The 20,482-nt window shown below is 38.3% G+C and overlaps 2 protein-coding genes across 8 annotated transcripts in view; one reads left to right on the forward strand and one right to left on the reverse strand.

The window, feature by feature from the left end:
- Positions 1–9,267, reverse strand: part of APAF1 (apoptotic peptidase activating factor 1) — a 30,680-nt gene extending 21,413 nt beyond the window's left edge. For 4 of the 5 annotated variants that reach the window (XR_009933179.1, XM_062492341.1, XM_062492343.1 and 1 more), the window contains exons 1-8: positions 9,015–9,158; positions 7,796–7,937; positions 7,322–7,511; positions 5,889–6,086; positions 4,715–4,895; positions 1,695–1,807; positions 1,008–1,139; positions 354–592 (exon numbers count right to left, since the gene is read on the reverse strand). Coding sequence is in view for 4 of the 5 variants with exons in the window: in XM_062492341.1 (XP_062348325.1) it covers positions 354–592; positions 1,008–1,139; positions 1,695–1,807; positions 4,715–4,895; positions 5,889–6,086; positions 7,322–7,511; positions 7,796–7,933 (1,191 nt within the window). In the remaining variant the exon portion in view is untranslated. Of the gene's footprint in view, positions 1–353; positions 593–1,007; positions 1,140–1,694; positions 1,808–4,714; positions 4,896–5,888; positions 6,087–7,321; positions 7,512–7,795; positions 7,938–9,014; positions 9,159–9,191 lie in introns of those variants that run through there. The other variant, XM_062492342.1, reaches the window with a different exon arrangement.
- A 289-nt stretch (positions 9,268–9,556) lies between these two features.
- On the forward strand, positions 9,557–16,216 carry IKBIP (IKBKB interacting protein). Of its 3 annotated transcripts, XM_062492346.1 has the most exons (5): positions 9,557–9,595; positions 10,039–10,145; positions 10,985–11,213; positions 11,831–11,948; positions 12,846–13,835. In XM_062492346.1, the coding sequence occupies exons 3-5, from the start codon at positions 11,020–11,022 to the stop codon at positions 13,671–13,673; spliced, it is 1,140 nt and encodes a 379-aa protein (XP_062348330.1). In that variant the 5' UTR covers positions 9,557–9,595; positions 10,039–10,145; positions 10,985–11,019; the 3' UTR covers positions 13,674–13,835. The 3 variants fall into 3 exon arrangements, with proteins under 3 accessions (XP_062348330.1, XP_062348331.1, XP_062348329.1); XM_062492347.1 differs by lacking the exons at positions 9,557–9,595; positions 12,846–13,835 and adding an exon at positions 15,276–16,216 and having other exon boundaries at positions 9,645–10,145; XM_062492345.1 differs by lacking the exon at positions 9,557–9,595 and having other exon boundaries at positions 9,645–10,145.
- Positions 16,217–20,482: the final 4,266 nt, after the last annotated feature.

The following is a 20,482-nucleotide window of genomic DNA, read 5'->3' on the forward strand; positions in this document are numbered from 1 at the left end:
CCTATATTTTGTTTATTTGTGCTGATTTATGGTCACCATAAAAGGAGACAAATTCCACATAACAGTTTTCAAGCTTTCAGTGAGCTCAGTTACAATCTAATTAAAGAACAAAATACAGAATGCAGATTAAACTTGAACAGTATGAGTATGTTTATTCAGTTGTTATTATCTGAGTTTCACTACTAGCAATAGAAGTCATGATGCAATAATGGAACAAATCTACCCAATCTAGAAATTATTATTAAGTTACATACCATAGAAGATGACATGAGAATTGCAAGTTTTGAGAATTCTTTAAAGTTGTTGTTTGTATCTCAATAAAAATCACAAAATTTCTGCACTGTTTTTATTACCTTAGTAGGCACTTTAACATCTTTTGGGAGGATAGAGAGGTCTTTATAGTAGTCTTTGTAATTGTCATCCAGCTGCTCAACACTTATGGACATTGCTTCATCAAGGGCTTCGTAATCATACGAGGAAGATTTTCTTATTCTTTTAAACTGCTTGTTCTGCAGCTGCCTGAGATAGTACTCCCAGCGGCTAGGGAAGTCTCTCAGTAATGCACCAATCAAGGATATCACAAGAGGAGAACCTGAAGGAAAAGATGAAATCAAATTTAGAGGGCATCAAGGAACACAGTCCAACAGTTGATGGTCACGTGACTGAAACAGGTAATTTTCCCAATATGATGATTAAATTCTTGATGCGTGGAGAAGAGACAAATAAAACACACACTCCGTGTAGACATCTGCAAATTCAACACATTTAAGTGCAACTGTGGTGCAGAGAGAAAACGTACTGTAGAAAACTACCCAAAAATCAACACAAGACTTCTGCTAAGCTTAAAACAATCCCCAAAATATTTAACAAATACTTGTATTTTACTTTAAAGTATTATATACAGTATTAAAGGATTTTCCCTTCTCTATTTTTAAGTCAAAATGTAGAAGAAAAAAGAAAAAAAGACATTCAGTGGTAAATTATAGGACAAAGTGCAACTAGAATACCTTTGCATTCTCTTACAAGAGAGTTAGCTTGCTCTGGAAGTTCTGATATTTTCATATTCACAAACAGGGATAAAATCTCCAGTCCTTTCTCATGTGCTAGTCCACTTTCCACATGAACCTCGTATTTATTGCCTAGAAACAGAAACATGGAAAAAATTTCACCGAATGCATAAAACCATATGGACATCCAAGGTATTCTCCAAGTAAAACTGGAGCAAAGGTTCATGATTTTTTTTGCCTAGTACTACAAAGAGTATAAGTTCTATTTATCAGAATCAGCTTGCATTAGATATATAAATATATATATATATATATATATATATATATATATATATATACACACACACACACAGAAAAAACAAACTATAAGCTAATAATTACAAATGCATTATGGGCATTGGTGAATAGTGTAGAGATAATCAGTCTAACAGCATCAGTGTCCCAGAGGTTAATTTATTCTGCTGAGAGTTACTGCACTCATCAATTGTAAACATGTAACTTTCAGGATAACAAACAACACTTATTTCACAAAGAGCATAAAGTCTTACAAAGCAGAATTCTAAAACCCTTCCACTTGTGCACAGATTGATAGACAGATTCTGTCAGATTCTTTTGAAAGCTCACATGAAGAATCTGCAGACACAGACACACAGAATCTGTGGTGCAGGAGAGGAAACTGTTCCTTACCAGCTACAGCATCTGTTACACTCCTGTCCCTGCTCGTGATGAGTACCTGACATTGATTATCAAATGCTTTTAACACCCAGGAATCCCAAATGTCATCCAGGACCAAAAGAGACCTAGTGCAAGAATAAATACTTCAGATCAAATATTAATGCTAAAATAAAGTACTGCATTTTAATAAAGAAAAAAAAAATTCAGAATTTACAAAATATCACTGCATAATTTTTTATATTAATATGTAGAATATCTTAACAGTATGTCCAGAGAAGGGTAACGAAGCTGGTAAAGGGTCTAGAAAATGTCCTAAGAGGCAGGGCTGAAGGAGCTGGGGTTGTTTAGTCTGGAGAAAAGAAGGCTCAGAAGGACCTTATCAATCTTTATGACCTGAAGGGAGTTTGTAGCCAGGTGGGAGCCAGGTCTCTTTAATGTGTCTCAAATGGAAGGATGAGAGGAAATGGCCTTAAACTGCACCAGGGCAGTTCAGATTAGATATTATAAAAATAGTTTTCTCTGAAAGAGTGGTTAAGCACTGGAATAGGTTGGCAAGGGTGGAGTCACTGTCTCTGGAAGCATCCAAAAAGTTATCTGGATGTGGCACTTAGGGGATATGGTTGAGGAGTGATTATGGTGGAGCTGGGCTGTTGGTTGCACTTTATGATCTTGAAGGTCTCTTCCAACCTTGGTGATTCTGAGATTAAACATTGTGCAAGAAGCTGAATGCAGTTAGCTCAGAAAGGTATTTACCATTTATTATTTCATAACTACAACTGAAGCGTAAACAACGTTTTGAGAAACATTTCCATTAGTAGATGCCAGGAAAAACAGAAACATTTACTGGGTTTAAGTCATTACATATCATAAATGAGGAAAAGAGTTGTATAAATCTAGATAACTCTGACACAGGCTAGTGATAAGTTTTGTAGGAAAGCATTTAAGTTTCCTTTTGACTCAAGAGTTTTCAATTTTGTTCTTGCATCTTTGGAAAGCTATATGAGACTAATCCTCTTGTAAAGCAATTGTCTTGAATGGCAAGGCTCTTCTTAAATAAATGACATTTCATAATGACTACATATTCCAATCCTATGGCCAGCCACATTTGTAGATTCTTACATGGAATCTCACCAGAATACTGTCCAGTAGACTTGCCAACACCTGCCTATATATGACAGAGAAGTTACTGAAAACCGTTTTTAAAATACTGGGTTTAAGGGAGCAAGAAGTCAAAAAGACTAGCTGGCAAGTAGATCTATGAAAAGAAATAACAGTTATTTGCATTCAGTGAGTTTTAGTTATTGACACCTAATCCTACAAATTGCTTACATTTACTACACCTTTTTTTAAGGGATGGAATTTTCCACTCTACTAGTAACTGCTTGAGTTGTCCAGTTCTCACTGATGCATGACAACGCTTCTGCATTTTAGTTCAGATGAGTGGCACTTCAGCCATCAAAGCCTATAAATAAGGATTTGATCCTCCTTAAAGCAGTGCATACATACTCTCAACAACATATTTAAGTCTTGGACATCCCTATCTCATTTTTATACAATTCTTCTATTAATAACCTTTTGACAAATCAGAAGGGTTTACAAGAATATTATTATACCATAGAGGAATCATTTTGTGGCACTCAAAATTGAAAATATGATGGGTGGCATGAATTACAGCCTGATTTTATGTTTTTAATTAACCTGAGCACTTCTAAGTCCTCCCATTCATTAGGCACCAGTGATTTTTCTCCTCCAGTTACACCAAAAAACCTTAAATTCTAATTAGGATTATTTAAGAAAACCTTAAAACAAAGAAAAAACAAAACAAAAACATACCCCCAAAGCAACAAACAAAACCCTATGATAAGAGTCACAGGATATTAAATTCTGTAATTTCTTATTTTCAAGTATACCATAATTTCAATTCTTCATTTGACTAATAATTTAATCCCAAGAAACATACTGGCTTCAAAATCTGAATCCTTTGCCTAATACTTTATTCCCAAGAGATGTACTGGGTTGACTGTCTGAATCCAGATACAGCTAAAGTAACTTCTTGTCGCCAGAGAGAATTCCAGAGCAGAGCCAGCTCCTTCCCAAGCTGCAGTGAGCCTTTGTTTCCCATATGCTCATGCTTTCTATGAACCTTACTCCCAGGCACATTCCCCTCTATTTCCTCCCATGCCCACTTCTGTATTGAAGAGTTTTGATTTCTTTGGTTGTTAATAAACAAGAAATAACAACGAAAATGCGTCAATGGAAACAACCACTTCACATCCTTCAAGGGAAACTGCACTCTGAGCTGATTAGATTTCTTTTGGAGGACCTGTCAGTATTTTCCACATCTTTTCTTCACAAAAAAGACTTACCCCCTCCTCCCCCCACCACACAGAAGTGCCAGTATTCTACTCTGTTACCTACAAAGATCATAAGGCTGGAATATTATTCCCAAGATAACTCACTGACAAGCAGGCTTATTTAGTTTACCTTTTCCCAGAGAATAATGAAATCCCCAGCAAATAACAAAAACTATTGCTCAAAGCTGTGCAATGACTGAGAAAGACACTGGTTTCTTGGCAATAAATGGTCACGCCATGAAAATCTGCTTTCATTTTGGTACCTCTAGACCAAACACTTTTTAAAGATACCAGCTGTTCTGGAAAGGAAGAATTTTCTGCAGTGATACACACCTATGATCCTCACATATCAGTAAAGCAGTCTACACACACAGTGAGAACACTGAAAGTTAGAGAAATCCTTATTTCCTATTGCTTGTTCCCATCTTTCACTATTGAATCCCATCTTTCATTATTTCACTATTTGCTTTTTTCAAGCAAATACGACTCCTGCACAGCTGGCTAATGTATTTTGTTGATAGAAGTCTTATTAGCCTAACTTAGGAAGTTGGCTAGGAAACCAAAATACACACCACAGACACGTGTGACCACAACACAGACACCTCAGATGATTAGACCAAAGTTACCCTGCAAAGTTTTATCAGCTAAAAGAACAGTATTTGATTTCACTGACATCACCTGGGGTATTTGCGTAACATCAGCAAACGAAGACGATCTTTAGCCTCCTCAATGTTAAGTGGTCTTTGTGAAAGAGTGGAGTCATGTTCCAATCTACTGCAGAGATTCTGAAGTTTTATGAGAAGCCCTGCTTTGTCCTGTTTCCCGACAGAGATCCAGTGAACTCCTCCTGGAAAGCAATCTAGCAAGAAAAGCAATCTTAATCACGCTATACATTTTAAATAATTTTAAATATTTAATAGCAACTTACAGTAGTAAGTCAGCATTAATTAAAACACAAACCTGTAAAGTCTGTTGCAAGCCAACCTTACAACTCTACTATTGACACCAAAGGATGGTTCTACAGGACCTCCTGTTTATTTTTAAAAGAACAGACTCTATAGGAAAAGTTCCCACAGGAATTTCACACCATCACTTTCTACACATCTTGGTTCCTGCCCCTCCACAGCCCCTTCTGCATCCATCTTTCTGCTAGTCTGACCTTCCATTTACACTTTTAAGTGTGTAGTACTGCAGGAGTTCAGGTTCTGGGGTGTAAAAATAATCCTGAAACAGTGATGAAGAATATACCTAGAAGAGTCAACTCCAGCAGAGGATGCTATAGTTTCTATCCCTACATAATTTTTTTCTTTAATGCCAAGTCCTACTTTCTCCTCCTATGCAAGGAAAAATAAATAAAATAGGAAAAATGACATTGAGCAGTTGCATCTATGATCTACTCCAAGCTAAGCTAATGCTAATCACCCACAAATGCCTGTCACTATTAAAATAGATCCAAAAGTTAGAGCAAGATTTTTTAAACTCATACAGCAAAGAGAGAAGTCTGAGGATCTTACAAGCAATGCCCAAAAAGAATATAACCAAATATATTATTTTGCACTAACAGAACTAACAGTTTCACGTTAATTAAGGATGCATCTACTCTCATAAACCAAAGCAGATTCTAAGGTGAAAAGCTATTCAAAACCTTTTTCTACAACCTAATAGAATACTTAGTGGTCCTAGACCACTAAATGTTTATGAAAGTTGTATGTTGCAAGCAAATATTTCAGAATCGCCCAAGAAATTTAGAAACCTAAATCACATTCAGAGAGACATATATTGCACCCTACATGTCCAATATGTGCATACTCATAGTGATTTTATAAAAATACAGATGTTTTTCTGCAAGTACCTTCCAAGAGCTGAGGATCCCTTAAAGCTTCTGCTGTTAAAACAGTCTTCCCACAGCCTGCCATTCCATAAACTGTGACCCAACCTGGATCATTTTGCAAGCAGTACAGTTTCTTTTTAATAGCATCCACCAGTTTTGGTCGAGTGACAAACACAACTGGTCTCTGTGGAACGCCCCCTTCGCAGAGAACCGTCTTCACTAAAGTTAAGAACAAGAAACATCAAAATAAAACATGAGTTCTAAATGTGATACCTCTTCAAACCCAACCAAACAACTCTTCATCCAAAATAACTAGTGGGCTCCCTCCCCACCTCATGTCCCATAAAAATGCCCTAAAATCTGCTGGACTCAAAATACCATTTACTGAAAAAATACTGCTTTTTAGAAATAACCAGCCCCCTATCTAAAACTGTGTTCTAATTAACAACTGCAGGGGAAAGCTTGTTAGATTGTTCCCTAGAAGTGAAAAGAGAATTAACATCTCCCATGGAAACTGTGGCAAACATAGGAGCTCAACATTGCTATACCAAACAATCAAGTCACTTTCTGAGGCAGGAGTCACCACACCATGCATGCAGCAGAAAAGAAAGGATGCTCTGTAAGGCCTTTCCTTGGTAGTCCACAGCACAGCACTGGGTCTAAGCAAGACTTCCATTGATTTAAGCTGAGATAGCACAACTTGAAAGAGGTCAAGCATAACAGGAAGTGCAATGTGCACTTCATCTGCCCACTTTGTGGCCATATGGGGTGACATAACTGAAAAACTTTGATTATCTAAGATAGCCTTGAACTCCACATGCCTCTGACACTTAATAAATGTAGAATGCCAGTAAATATGGCAGTTAGTCACATGCAGTTAGAAGGTTCTGCCCATGAGAAACTACGAATTTATTTCATTTCGCTCAAAGATGATACTGATGACTATGCAGGTAAAAGTTATGGAACTTATATAGGGTAACTAAAAGATCTGGTAGAGAGAATTAAGTAACCTAATAATTAGATCAACTAATCAATGATCAACAAGATCAATGTAGGTTCAGAGATTCCAGATTACTCCTCAGGATAAATATCCGAATTCTGGAGGCTACAAGTTTTTCTTCTAATACATACAAATGAGAGTCTTCCTTTCACTTACAACAAAAATGTTACAAATTAGAGAAAACCGTGAGAGCATCAGGTCTCCTGCCTTTTAAAATAAGCATTATTCAGTAAGAACACTTTCAAGATGACCTATAAAAGTTGTAACTGTTGTAACCCTCCTGCCATATTAAGCAGATAAAATAGAGATACAGTTACTACACTGCCAAAACAAACAAATGCATCAACTGCTCCTTTTTCATTGGAACAGGTATTACACATAGTCACTTTCCAAGGAACAAAAGAGACAGCTTGTGTTCACACTGAAGCCCAGGGATTGCTGTAGTTAGACTGACCATAGGAAGTCATTCCATCCATTGAACTCTTTCTGTTACCAGACGAGACAGGAGGGATGCCATCCTGAAGAAGTGCAGCAAGATCTCTGTAGCCTTCATGGAGCAGTGCATTATAAAAGGATCTATATGAATTATTATCTTTTGTAAGAATAATGTTTATTAGCATAGCTGCTCGTTCCTTCTGTGTATTCTAGGGGAAAAAAAAAATATAAGAGGTATTATACAAAACTAAGAAACCTCAGAAATAATTTAATATTTGACTCTGCAAATTATAGACTACTTATAGTTATAGAAACAGCCTTTAACTTACCAAGCCATTGACCTTTTTAAGAGCAACAAAAACTGTGTGCTAGGCATACACTTTAGAATTTGACAAATCCAGGAATTAGACAGTCAGAAATTGCTATTTTTAAAAAGGATGGTAAAATATGAGAGCAGACTAGGAAGAGAAACATCAGTGAGAGACAATTTTACCTGTTGCTTCACTCTTTCCTCCTCCTGTAATGTTAGTACTTCATCAGAAATCATATGATCCATAATATAAGAAGTCTTGATGTCATTTTCCAGTGCTTGACGATTCATAAGCAAATAGTTTCTACTCTTGACGTCCATATTTCTTCAGCATGAAAAAGAACGGGGTGAGAAGGGGAAGTCAAGTCAGACTGGGAACATAAGTTGCAAGCATGAGGAAAGAAGTTTTTAAACAGCTTATACATTTTGGTGTTAATTCAGAAAGAGTAGCAAAGCACCTGCTAATTCTAAAAATACAAATTCTTTTCCCCGTTCCTATGAATTTATGTTTATGAACACTTTCAGAAATACAAAACCAAAGACTACAAGCTTCTCACATACTAGCAACTTGCTAAATGTCCCTATTAAAAGGTCTTCACTCACTACATCCCTCAATTTTTTTAAGTCCTTGGATCATGTGATTGGGACAACAGTTTGATTAAGAGGACTGGTCTCATTTGCATGGGAAAACACGTTGTTGTCTCCAAGTTCAAGAGTCCATAAAAGGACACTTAGATCTTGCCTTATGATGGAAGAGGGAGCACCCAACACTGCCACTGACTGTGCTAGGCCTTTCTTTATCAGCACTTGGACACGCAATTTTAAACTTGCCTACTTCCTCCATACCGCCAAAAAACGAAAGTCTGAAGTAAACAGAGGGTGAAAACTATTGACTACAGGTTCCCCAGAACTGATCAGCGACTTTAAGAGTCCCAGTCGATCAAAACGCTCTCTCCGATCACACTCCTGCCAGGAAAGCTCCATAAACAAGTCCAGACTCCTGCACAGCCGCTCTGTGCAGGTGCCTGCAGAAGCGTTCCCCTTCCCCGGCACTCTCTCGTGTATAAGCTGGGCAGATGTAGAACACAAGCCCGTGATGGAGCGCTTCTTCCGCCGCGCAGACAGAACTTCCTATCTTCTGAAAATTTCCTATTTTAGTGAGAATCACGTAGTTAGGAAAGCCTTCCACGCTACATTTATCCCACCGCACCGCGGAGGAATGGGGACGCTATAGCTCGCCCGGTCGAAAAACGGACAACGATAATAATAATAATAGCAATAATAATAATAGAAGTAGTAATAATAATAAGAATAATAGCAATAATAATAATAATACTGCCACACGCGAAGCAAATACAAAACAAATCGCTCCACAAAACCCCAAAACAAAGCGTTAACTCACGCCGTGCCGCTGCAGTCAGCCGCGAACGAAGCAGCAACCGAGGCGCTCAGACCGCTGATCCCCACCCCGCCCCAGCGGAACCGCCGCGGTTCGGTTCGGTTCAGGTTCGGTTCAGGTTAGGTCCGGTTCGGCCCGGCCCGGCCCGGCCCGTCCCTGCGTGTCCGTCACGCCGCTCACCTGGCGGGCAGCGCGGAGCCCCGGCAGCCTCCGGCCCCCAGCCCCGAGGCGCGGCCACTGCCCCGCGGCTCCCGGGAAGGCGGTGCCGGCAGCGCTTCCTCCTTCCGGGCCCGGCCCGGCCCGGCCCGGCCCGCTCGCCGCCCAACAAAGCCCCGCGCTGCCTCCCGCGCCGGCGCGGAGCCGCCGAGCCCCGGCCGTGCCTGCCGGGCCGTGCCTGCCGGGATCGCGGCCTGCCCGCGGCGGGCGGGCCCCGGACGTGGCGCACGGGGCGGCGATGCACCGGCCGCGGCCAGGGGAGGGGCCCCGGGGCCTGCAAACGTGGTGCCTGCAAACGTGGTGCCTGCGGGGCTGGGCGGCCCTGCCCGCTCCCGCGCCCCGCGGCTGAGGCCGGAGGAGCGCTGCGGGTACGGGGCAGCGGCCGCAGGGATGGGAGATGGGAGCCGGGACTGCCAGGGCTGGGGGCTCGGAGGGGATGTCCGTCACTTCGGGGGAGCGGGGAGCGCGGTCGGTCCCTTTGGGGGAGCGGGGAGCGCGGTCGGTCCCTTTGGGGGAGCAGACCCAGCACGGCCGGAGGTCCGGGAGGGTTTCTGGGGAGCTGCGGCTCATCCTGTACCGCACCGGGCTGCGCACTGAAGCCACTCCTTTAAAGCAGAGCTTTTGTTTTCTCTGTTAAACTCTTTTCCTAACTACTATTCAGAGCTTTTTTTCTTTTCCTTCCATTTTAACTTCATAATATGTGCTCTCGAACCCAAAGATGTTTTAAAAGCTTCAAAATACAATTTTTTCTGTTTTGGTGGAATTGTTGGGTTTTTTTAATGGAAAGCTTTTTTTTTTTTTTTCTCCATAGTTCAAGCTCAGAGAGTGCTTCCTAGTACTGTGTCTCACACAGCTCTTAAGACACCTGCATGACAGATTAGATTTTAAACAAAGGCTTTTACCCCTGTATGTGGCTACGTAAGTATCTCCAAATATTTATATTTTGATATGTGACTAAGCGGCAATGCTGCGAAGTGATCCAAAAGTCCAGCAGAACTGTTTGGTCTCAAATTAGGCTAAAGCAACTCTGTAAAGGATCAAGTGTGTCTTGAGCAGTATGATGGAAGATTTTAGGCTTTAAAACTACACTCTGTATTTGGTTGGTTAAAATATGAGCTGGAGATCCATATTGTGTCGATCTCTTCTGACATTCATTTTGCCAATAGGACTTTCAGTTTTTCTTTTTTCTAGAGGCATGCTTTCATAAATCTTCTGAAGTTTTCTATCATGATTTTTTGTTAAGTGATGTTTGTGGTTTTACAGATGACATGAGATCATTACAACAGAACTATTTCTAAATTAAAGCTTGACTTGCAATTTTTTTTTAATTGAAAAATTTACTTTTCCCTTTTAGTGTGATGTAGGTAATAATTCTTTTTTAAATCTACAGGTAAAACATAAGTTCATTGCTGAAATTGCTGATGAGCTTGTGACAGTCATCAGCTATAAAAAGAAAGATACATTTAATTCTTGCAATTTTAAATACATATTTAAAATAGCTTATTCTGAAGCAGACAAAATATTTATGGAAAGGTGAAATTAGCTTGAGCTTGGAAAGTCAGTTGGAGAAAATATGAAAGCAGTGCTCTGTAATATAGAAAGCAAATGGAAGTATTATGATACTTTACAAAAGTTCACATAACTAGGAAACATGGTGAGCACTAAAAGAAACATGTATTTCTGTACTTAAAGTTTGAGGCTGTTTAAAAGTCAGAAGTAAAAACCAGTCCTTTGTGTTTTGTTTTTTTTTTCCCTAGCTCTCTCCTTTGCTTTTGCTTTTTAAAACCACAAAATGTCTGAAGTTAAACCAAGGAAAAAAGGTATTTCTTCATCCAAGACAAGTGAAGGTTCACATAAGACTGAGAAGCACAGTAATTATGGGAAGCCAGCAAGTCCCAGGACCAGCAATTATCACAATTCCTTTTGCATGGACTCAAGGACGAGTTTGAGTATTGTTTCCCTTGCTGTTTGCCTGGTGGTGAGCTGGTAGGTAAATCTCTAAAGAGGATTTTCCTACTTTCTTTTGTATTCTGTGGGCTGCATGATTTACATATTAACAGTGTGCTTGGGCTAAGTGTCTGTAGAAACTTGTTAAAGCCAGAAGGATCAAGGAAAGAGTAGCAGTATTCACAAGCATGGAAACATGGGCGTGCAGCGAGTTACTATAGAAGCTCCATCTGTTATATCATGTTGAAGGTGCCTTGCTCATGAATTCTAAATACCTGCAGGAGAAATTAGAGTTTTCTGTAAATGTTTTGCTCAGCAGTGTAATAAACTGTTCATCAGGTGGAGCCTTTAAGTAAAGGTCAAATTCCTTTGTTAAAGGTGTTTTAAAGTATCCTAGCAGCATCAGTGCCTTAGTTACCTTGGCATGCAGTGTAAAAGCAAAGGCATTTATGGATGCTTCCATGTTCTCTTTTGGGAGATAACTCCAGTATCAAAACAGATCAATTTCTTTTTTTTTTTTCTGTCATGTATTGATCTAGCAAATTCTGTGAACACAAATCCCTCCACTAACAATTTGCTGTGAATCAGGTCCTGGAATATTTAATATATGCTAATTAAGAAGCTATGCTTTCTGTTTCTTTACTTGAAATTTGCAGGTTTCTATTTCAGCAGTCAACTCAATTTGCTGATCTGGAAAGGAAGTACAATTTTTTACATCAAGAAGCTGAAAAAATCCTGGATGTGGGAAATAAAGTAAACTTAATTTCTGAAAAGGTAATCATTAACATCTTAATTGGATAATCTTTGGTGAACGTTTGTCATTATTTACTTCATTGTTATTTTGTTAATTTAACTGACTGTTTTAAAGTAAGTTTTCATAATGTGTTTTACTTGCCTAGGAATAGGCTTTGAGAGACTATTTCATGTGACAAAGCATGTCAATCCATGCCATTGTTCCAGTATGTGAATACAGTGGTTGTATCACAGTATTGTTTTTTAGAAACTAAACTATTTTGAAGAACTTACATACGGGCACATTTCATTCTGTTGCTCCTCTTTCATGTGCAATTCTAATGTACATTGACTTGAAGAAAGTTTACCAGCAGTTTGATGTAGTAGACCTATTTTAATAATATAAAGACATAATAAAGTTATAGATAATAAAATCCAGAAGTCATGAAAAAAATACTACCACGTGTGACATTATCAAGGAGAAAAGCTGTGTTGGCTGCCAAAATTATCCCTGATACCTTACAGATAATGATGGTAGCACAGCATGGCTTATGCCAATGATTTTGTTTCAGCACTGATCTCAGAATAATGTCATTTATACATGATGTGATTTGGATATTTATATGCTATACTTAAGATGGCAAAATGTTACATGGTATTTACTGTGTTTTTAGACAAAAAAAAAAAAAAAACAAGCATGGAAAATTGCATATATGCTATAGAAGTCCCACAACAGACATACCTTTTTTCCATGACATTTTCACGCTAGGGTAATCCAACAATATTTTAAAGATGAAACATGGAAACGCACCATGGAGGAGCTTTGTAACAAGTATAGTGGCTTTTAAGGGACTTTATTCTCCCTTAATAAATGGAAATGCTTTTCTGTTCTTACTTTTGTTAAGTAGACACAGACATTGTTTTGTGTTGTAAATGCAGCTTGAGTCTTCTGAAAGTATCCTGCGAGAAGCTGCCTCATCCATCTCTGTGATGACTGAGTTTGGGCAGGAAATATCTTCTCTTCATAACATCATAAATGATATTCAGAACAATGAACAGACTCTCTCTCTAAAGATGCAGAGCATTAATGAGAAGTTCCAAAATGTTACAAATTCCTGGAGAAGAAGCCTGGATGAAATGAACACAAATGCTAGTAGTTTAAAATTGGAAGCAAAGTTCATACATACAGAAGTTACTTCCAAAATTAATGAAGCTGACCAAAGAATTAAATCCCTTTCAGAAAGAGTAAGAGATTTGGAAGACAGTACAGTCAGAAACATCAGAACACTAAAAAAGCAAGAAGATGATGAATTCTCTAGAGTTGAACAAAAGTTGAACTTGGATGCAAAGTCAGTTGAAAAGCTAGAAGAAGAACAGAATAGTCTGGTAGCCAAGGACACAGACCTAAATCAGAAACTTGCAAACTGTGAACCTAAAGTTGAGGAGTGCAAGACCCATTTGCCAACAATTGAAAATGCTATTCACTCTATTCTTAAGTTGTCCAGTGACTTGCTTGGTATGGAGAAAAAGATAGAGGACTTGAAGACACAGCTGTACGCTGTGGAAAATGACATGTTGAAAACTGTGTCTGATACAGTGGTGATGCAGAAGGCTCTTGAAGGCCTACAGTCCAATGGCAGCTTGTTCAAAGTAAAGCATGAACTAGCTGTTCTGGAAACAGGGCCTGGCATAGCAGTATCTTCAAATGCAAAAGAAGTAGCTTTAGAAAGCTTTAACTTAGAAAATGACCAGAAAGGGGTTAAGTGAATTTGGACTTAGGTTTTTCATTGATGAAAAAGCACATTTTTATAAATAATGTGACTTAAACCTATGTCAAGTATAGCTGAAGTATTGCCATTGATCTAAAGAGACATTGGAACAGCCTGAAAGGTTGAGAAAAAGGCTAGAGGGGAAGAGAGTAACACTTTGTTAAAGAAGGAAAGGAATATTTTCTCAAATTAAAGATTCTTTTCAGCTTATTTATAAAAATATCTTTTTATTAAAAATAATTTGAAGCAAAGTATTTAGATTTGAGGGGGGAAAGTTAATCTTTTTAGTTTGTATTTAATTTTCACTACTTAGTTTCTTTTGTTGTTCCTTTGTGTATTATTTTCCACAGACTTGTAACAGTAAACAATTAATCACTTAGTTCTCAGAAGAGAGAGCTGCACTTTGCTTTTAATGTATGGTACACCATAATGGTTTCGTGCTCCAGGAAAGTACTGTGGGTACATTTTTAACAGCTGAAGCTTAGATACACCCTTAGAGATAACACCAGTAAAGAACCCCCCCTTGTCTTGTTCTGGTATCTATAAACAGCTGGTATTTCCATAGCAGCTGGTTTGATTTTTTTTTTTTGTGGGAGTGTTTTGGTTCTTTAGAAAATTTTTTAACCTTTTCTTCTGTAGGATGTTCTTTGTTAGGCATTACATGGTATGTCTCGTACTGCTTTGCATTTGAAAAGAAAAAAAATAACATTTTTAACAGTGTCACTAACATTGTTTCCCAAATTCTGCTGGACTAAGAGCTGCAAAAGTAATTTATGAAATCTGTGGAGTTATATGCTTGGGAGCAAGGAATATCCAGTTTATCCATAGACCTACTTATACATGATGTAGTACTGTTTAATAAGCCTGACAGCTGTTCATTGAAATTTGGATCTCAGGGACAACACTAATAGTCTGCAGACTTATTGTCTTGATAATTTTGTATTTCTCAGGAAAGGAAATTACTTAGTAGATATATTATGAACGCATATTTATGACTTAATCAGACCTACTTTAAATTATTCTGGGTTTGTACATTAATTTCTCAAGAACTCCACTGAAATCTTCACTAAACAGGCAACACTGCCCATTCAAGACACTATGAAACCAGTGTTTCTTGATGTTATACAGCCATGTTGGTTTCATATTGGAGATTGAACAGGATAGTATCACTCAGATAATTCCCTTTTTTTCTTTCAAATTTGAAAACCAAGAACCAATCACAAGAAAATAAAAATAAAAGAGTGAACTAGCAAATCAAGATAAATCCAGCAGTAGCATGAGTTCTCCTTCACTAAAGTAGCTTTTATGGAGACGTAAAAATTCATATATATGGAAGAAGATTCCATTTGATTGACTTGTATTTTCAGAGGTCACCTTGGAAAGTCATATAGCACCTTCTTGTATTTTTTTGTTGTAATAGAAGAAGTACTAACATTTGTTATGTATACTGATGAGAAAAAAATCTGGTTGTGTTGTAACAGAAGTTCATTTCCTAGAGACAGGGTTTGCACTCAAATTGAATGTCAGAATAGTAAGATATTTCATTAAAGTATAGCTTGAATTTTGACATTGAGCTAGAAATATTTTTGTATCCCTCTAGTGTGAAAATACTTGGAACTTAATGAAACAGCTGGAAGATCTTCAAATAATTTCTCACATTAAATATCTGCAGGAAGATATTTATACAATGAAAAGATGGTCTAGCAGCATAATTAAAAAACAAGAAGAACTGGAGAAGAATTTAACAAGCCTTTTTCATGCAGTTTCAAGCACTGAACAGAACGCAGCTTCTGTTGCAAAAAATGTAACATTGACAATTGTGACAGTAAAAACTGACATAAGGCGTATTTCAGGCCTGGTCTCAGAAATGACTGCGCTGACAGATTCTTTACAAACACTAGAAGATAAAGTAGAGGAAGGTGAAAAGGCAACAGTAAAAAATATAGGTGACCTCCTTAGCAGTAGCATTGACCGGAGTACAAAAATACAAAGCCTGGCGTCCAGTAACGCAAGAAAAATTGAGCAAATTAAGATGGCACTGTCTGAGTTAAGGAGTGATTTTAGCAAGCATTCCAACAGACTTTTGAATCTTGAAGGTGATAGAGTGAAAGTTCTGAAGACGGTTACATTTGCAAATGACTTAAAACCCAAGATGCACAAAGTTAAAAAGGAGTTTGCCATCTTGGAGCCCTTAATAAATGATTTAACGCTGAGAATAGGAAGATTAGTGGAGGAGGTGTTACGACGGGAGAAGGAAATTGCTTTACTGAATGAGAAATTGGCCAATCTAACAAGAGTTCAGACTGAGATCAAGGACGTGAAAGATGAAATAACCAAGACTGCAGACATTAACTGATCACTGAAAGGCCACTGCCTAAAGAACAGTGTTTGAGGAGCATTAATTCCTATCATGTGTAGTACTGAGAAGACAATATTTAAAGGCTTCATTGAGAGGCACACCTAAACCTGAAATTTGTCCTATTCCTTTGAACAAGACAGGAAAAAGTCATACTTATTTCAAGGGAGAAATAATGTGGACAAAAAAATGTATCTCTCTACATGTATTTGTCTTTCTAAAGAATGGCAGATGCTATATTTAATAAATTTCTTGTTTTGTACAATAAAGCAGTGTTAAATTATTAAATTATGTTCTTAGCTTTAGAGTTTGCTTTTGTGAAGAAAGCAGGACCCAAGAATGACAGATCTCCAGTTTCACTTTCCTGCTGCAAAGGAAGGAATAGAATTGTGGTTTCCAGCTAAACAAGAGGTAGTCAAAGAGCAGTAGCACTTTGTCTCTTATTTACTCTATGATTTTTGTGAACTAGTTTCTTTTTAAAACAATACTTAACAAGGTAAATGCAGCAAAGCAAGAAATGCTCAGGAAAACTGCCTTCCAAAAAGTTTCACACATTTAGATGGAATAAGGTGTATAAGGCTTTGTGTGAGTCTTTATAATTGTAAATCAAAATTACTGTGCAGCACTGTTCTGTCTTTAGAACACGTAACTCTCTATAGGGACAATGCTCTGACAGACCTACTAATGCTGCCTGTGGCTTCATCCCATGTCATGGTGTCTGCTCAGAAATCCTAACAGTTATTCATTCGTTCCTTCTTAGTCTGTAAAATGCTATAGTGAGCAGCAGAATTAGCAAAGAGAAGCTCCTTTTGGGACATAACCTAAAGGCTACTGCTGTTAACTACTGGGACTATTCAGGTGCTGAAAAACAACAGATCTGAGACATTTGAAAATGAAATAGGTATTAGTGGGAATGGTTTTGGCAGAGGAAGGTGAGGGAGGGAAGCAAATTAAATGGGAATAAAAATTACTATAAAGATCAATTAGAAGTTGATACAGCAACTCAAAAAATCTCTGTAAATGAATTTATGTCAAGAAGTGAAAATTTACAGAAAGGCCTTTATAACTTCTTAATTGGACATACCTGAACATCTTGCAAATACCAGACTTAGTTGTATGGAAGACAAGCATTCCTCTCCCTCACTATTCTCAACCTCATTCAGCATTCCACGTCTTTTGGTCTGCTTCATGGTGCTGGTCTTCTGTACCTTCTTTGCTTCATTTGCCCACAGTCAACCTCCACAACTTTGGTTAGTTTTCTTCTTTTTGGTATAAGCCCATTCCTATCTCCCCCCTTCTTCTATCCCTTTACAGTCCACCTGACAGGATGGCAAGAATAAACATGTCAAAAGACATGTTTTCCTAAAAGCATCCACAGCTATTTTACCAACCCCTGTCCCTTTACTCTTCCACACAGTTAAGTGAGCTCCTGAAAATAACCAAATGGCATTTGAAGGAGGCAGCAAAATTCAAGAAGAGTCATGGCAAAGTATGCATTGAGTATCATACCTGAAACAACATGCACATGTATCTTAGGAGTTTGAGGGTTACACAATAAAAATATTGTGGATTAAAGGCATCACAGGCTACAGTGATTTTTTTTACTTTGTTTTCAATTTTACGAATGCATCACTTGTGGTCAGTAGCCAGTAAGAATCTGGAGAGACAGAGCTGGAGGACCAGTAGAGCAGCATCTACACAAGTAATGTGGAAAATACATTCCAGCTGCACAGTTAACTTGAGCAGCCTTGACACAGCAGAGGTCTGTCTGCATGAAAAAATGTGCACTCTCTCCTTGGAACAGTAACCAGAAAACAAGCCAGGGTAAACAACTGTGGATTTCACTTTCAACCTCCAAATTCTCCAACACATCTCCCAGTGAAAAGCTGAGTGTGCAGTCCTGTGTGTGGTTTCCAAGGGAAGTTAAGCATGCAAAAAACATTATAGGACCATTCATTTCCCTGTCCCGTTAGATGTACGCAGACTTCCTACCCTTCCTTCCCAGGACAATCCTCTCAGAAACTTCTCTTGCTGCAAGCAAGACCAAAAAAATTAAGTCACAAAGGTAGTTTACTTGGAAAAAGTATTTTAGAATAATCTGTATCTAAAGTTGTCACACCACCATACTGACCTCAGCAATAAAAGGAGTGATCAGAAATTCTCCCGTAACACGCAGGTTTACAAATCTCTGTTTGCCCTAAAGGCTCACATCTCCACAAAATGGGAAGTTTTACAGTAGCTTTGTAATTAGACCGCTCTAAGCAGAGAGCTCTTTCTACAGTGGAAAAGGTGAGCAGAGAGTGAGGCATTTTTCCAAAGTTTAAAGCAGACTGGTAACCTTGCCTCCTTGTTTTAGTACTGTCAATGGTGGGGAAGAGTATCGGCTCAGTGAAACTAAAACCCCTTAGTTCATTTCTAGGGTCATGCAGTGATACTCTGCAATTTTAACAAACGATTGAGATTCAGGAAATAATGAAAATTACAGCTAGCTATTTAAAACAGACCATTCAGCCCAACCTGTAGTGACATGCAGGCCATCTTTGCTTTTAATTTAGCTTTCAGGTACAAAACTGGCCTTTTAATATACTTGTCAGCAACTTGAAAGGAAAAAAAAAAAAAACAACCCAAAAAGCCAGAAACAGCATTAAGTGATCAATAATGAAAAATCATACGACCAAAGCAATCCCAAAACAATAAAAACTACTTTTAGACACCAAGACATCTGTTCAGCCAAGAATTTCCTGCTTGCAGTATCTTTCTCCCTCCCCAGCAGTGAGTTACAAAAATTGTATTCTGTAACAAGCTACTCATGCAGCTACTAGGCTCATCTACCCAAGGTACTCATATTTGCTATAAAAAAGCAGAATGTTTATTGTTTTCACTGTGAACTACATCATTGCTATGTAGAAATGTAAATGAGTTACAACTATTTGTATTATTACAGCCCACTTTAAAATGATATGCAACAGACATTTCTGCAAGTATCAGTAAGTGTCAGCACATTTCATTTGTAGTACAACCTGATACAAACAAACCTCATGTGCAAATGCAGTTGTTACTCCAGATTTATACAGATTGTATGCTTTAAACCAGAAAGCTCATCTCAGATCCAAAACCAGCAAGTACGTTTTCTCCTTCACAAAATATACACAAGCAGCATATACATAATCCATGTTTTACAGAGCACTTTGGGGTTCAGTGATGGGTCTGGAGTTACCCAAGTCCAAAATGGGGTACCCCTTTTTGATACAGGACTTTCCTTGCAATGGAGGTGCAAATCCACCAAAAGCACCACTGCTCCATCTCAATCTTCAGCCAACGTACCAGGCATTATACACAAAGCAGTTATCAATGACCAAGCTGACCTTTTAAATGCATTTTAATACTGTATTTTTTTCCACTGAAGCTTATTTATAATACGAGCAGGCAACCCTTTAAGCAACATCCTTTCCTAACAAGCATCTGAACTATCCTCTGGCTGAATGTCAATGAAGCCAGCAGCTGCAAGGCAATTCTCTCCCCCTCTTGGGTTTTCCACTGAAACACAACACTGCTTTAACAGTGTATTTTCCCTTTCTCAGTTACAGAAGGGGGACTGCTCGCTGCTCCTTGTAGTGTTATCTCAGATCTACCTCGATAAAATCATCTGAGCATCTTTAAAAGACAGTTTCAGGTCTACCAGTGAGCAGTGAAAAAATGGACTTAAGATTCTCTTATTAGTGTATGTATTTGTAACAACTGTGCAACATTGACTCAATCCTAGAAAAAAATTGTGCGATTTTGCTCCACATCTAGAATGAGTCTCGAGAAATTCAGCTCAGCACTAGATGTTTTAACAGACCACCTCACTACATGAGCCAAGCTTGTCTCACTCTTCTGCCAGCCTTAAAATTTGACAGAAGTGCTTTTTCCCCAGGACTAGAAAGAACTTTCAGCAAAGAAAAATCTAGAGTTAAAACATGCCTCTAAAAAAACTAATAACCAGTACACCAAAGTGACAGTTTTACCTAGCAATCTGTACCATACAACTTCAAAAGGTGATTTAACATCAACAGTCTTGATAGAAGATCAAGTCATAATAAAGGCTCTTCTCCAAGGAACCTCTTAAAAGTATTTAATGACTCATTAAATAATTTCAGAGCTTCCCATTCACGATGGGGGAACAAGATTTACATACTTTGAGCACTAAATAATTTTAATTCAACAACAAAGTACTTGTACTTTATTTAGATTTAGGGTATTTGACTTTGCTGTGTAATGGAGGCAGATGCCAGCTGCTCTAAGAGTGCTTTATTACTGCCACAGTGACAGGGAAACAGTGTAGGTTTAGCTTTTACCCCACATTCTGAAAGGCAACAATTCAAATTAAGGCCCAGCTTTCTTGTTTAACATAATCATTCAAAATCCTGGAAGTTGGAAGATTTTCACAGGGGCCGAGAAGCTCAATGCTA

Source organism: Cinclus cinclus, chromosome 4 (genome assembly GCF_963662255.1).
Source record: "Cinclus cinclus chromosome 4, bCinCin1.1, whole genome shotgun sequence".
Classification (NCBI taxonomy): Eukaryota; Metazoa; Chordata; class Aves; order Passeriformes; family Cinclidae; genus Cinclus; species Cinclus cinclus.

Coding starts and splice junctions, on each gene's coding strand:
- IKBIP (XM_062492346.1), top strand. CDS start 11,020: ATGTCTGAAGTTAAACCAAGGAAAAAAGGTATTTCTTCATCCAAGACA. Junction 11,214..11,830: donor GTTTGCCTGGTGGTGAGCTG/GTAGGTAAATCT, acceptor TGAAATTTGCAG/GTTTCTATTTCAGCAGTCAA. Junction 11,949..12,845: donor TAAACTTAATTTCTGAAAAG/GTAATCATTAAC, acceptor TTGTAAATGCAG/CTTGAGTCTTCTGAAAGTAT.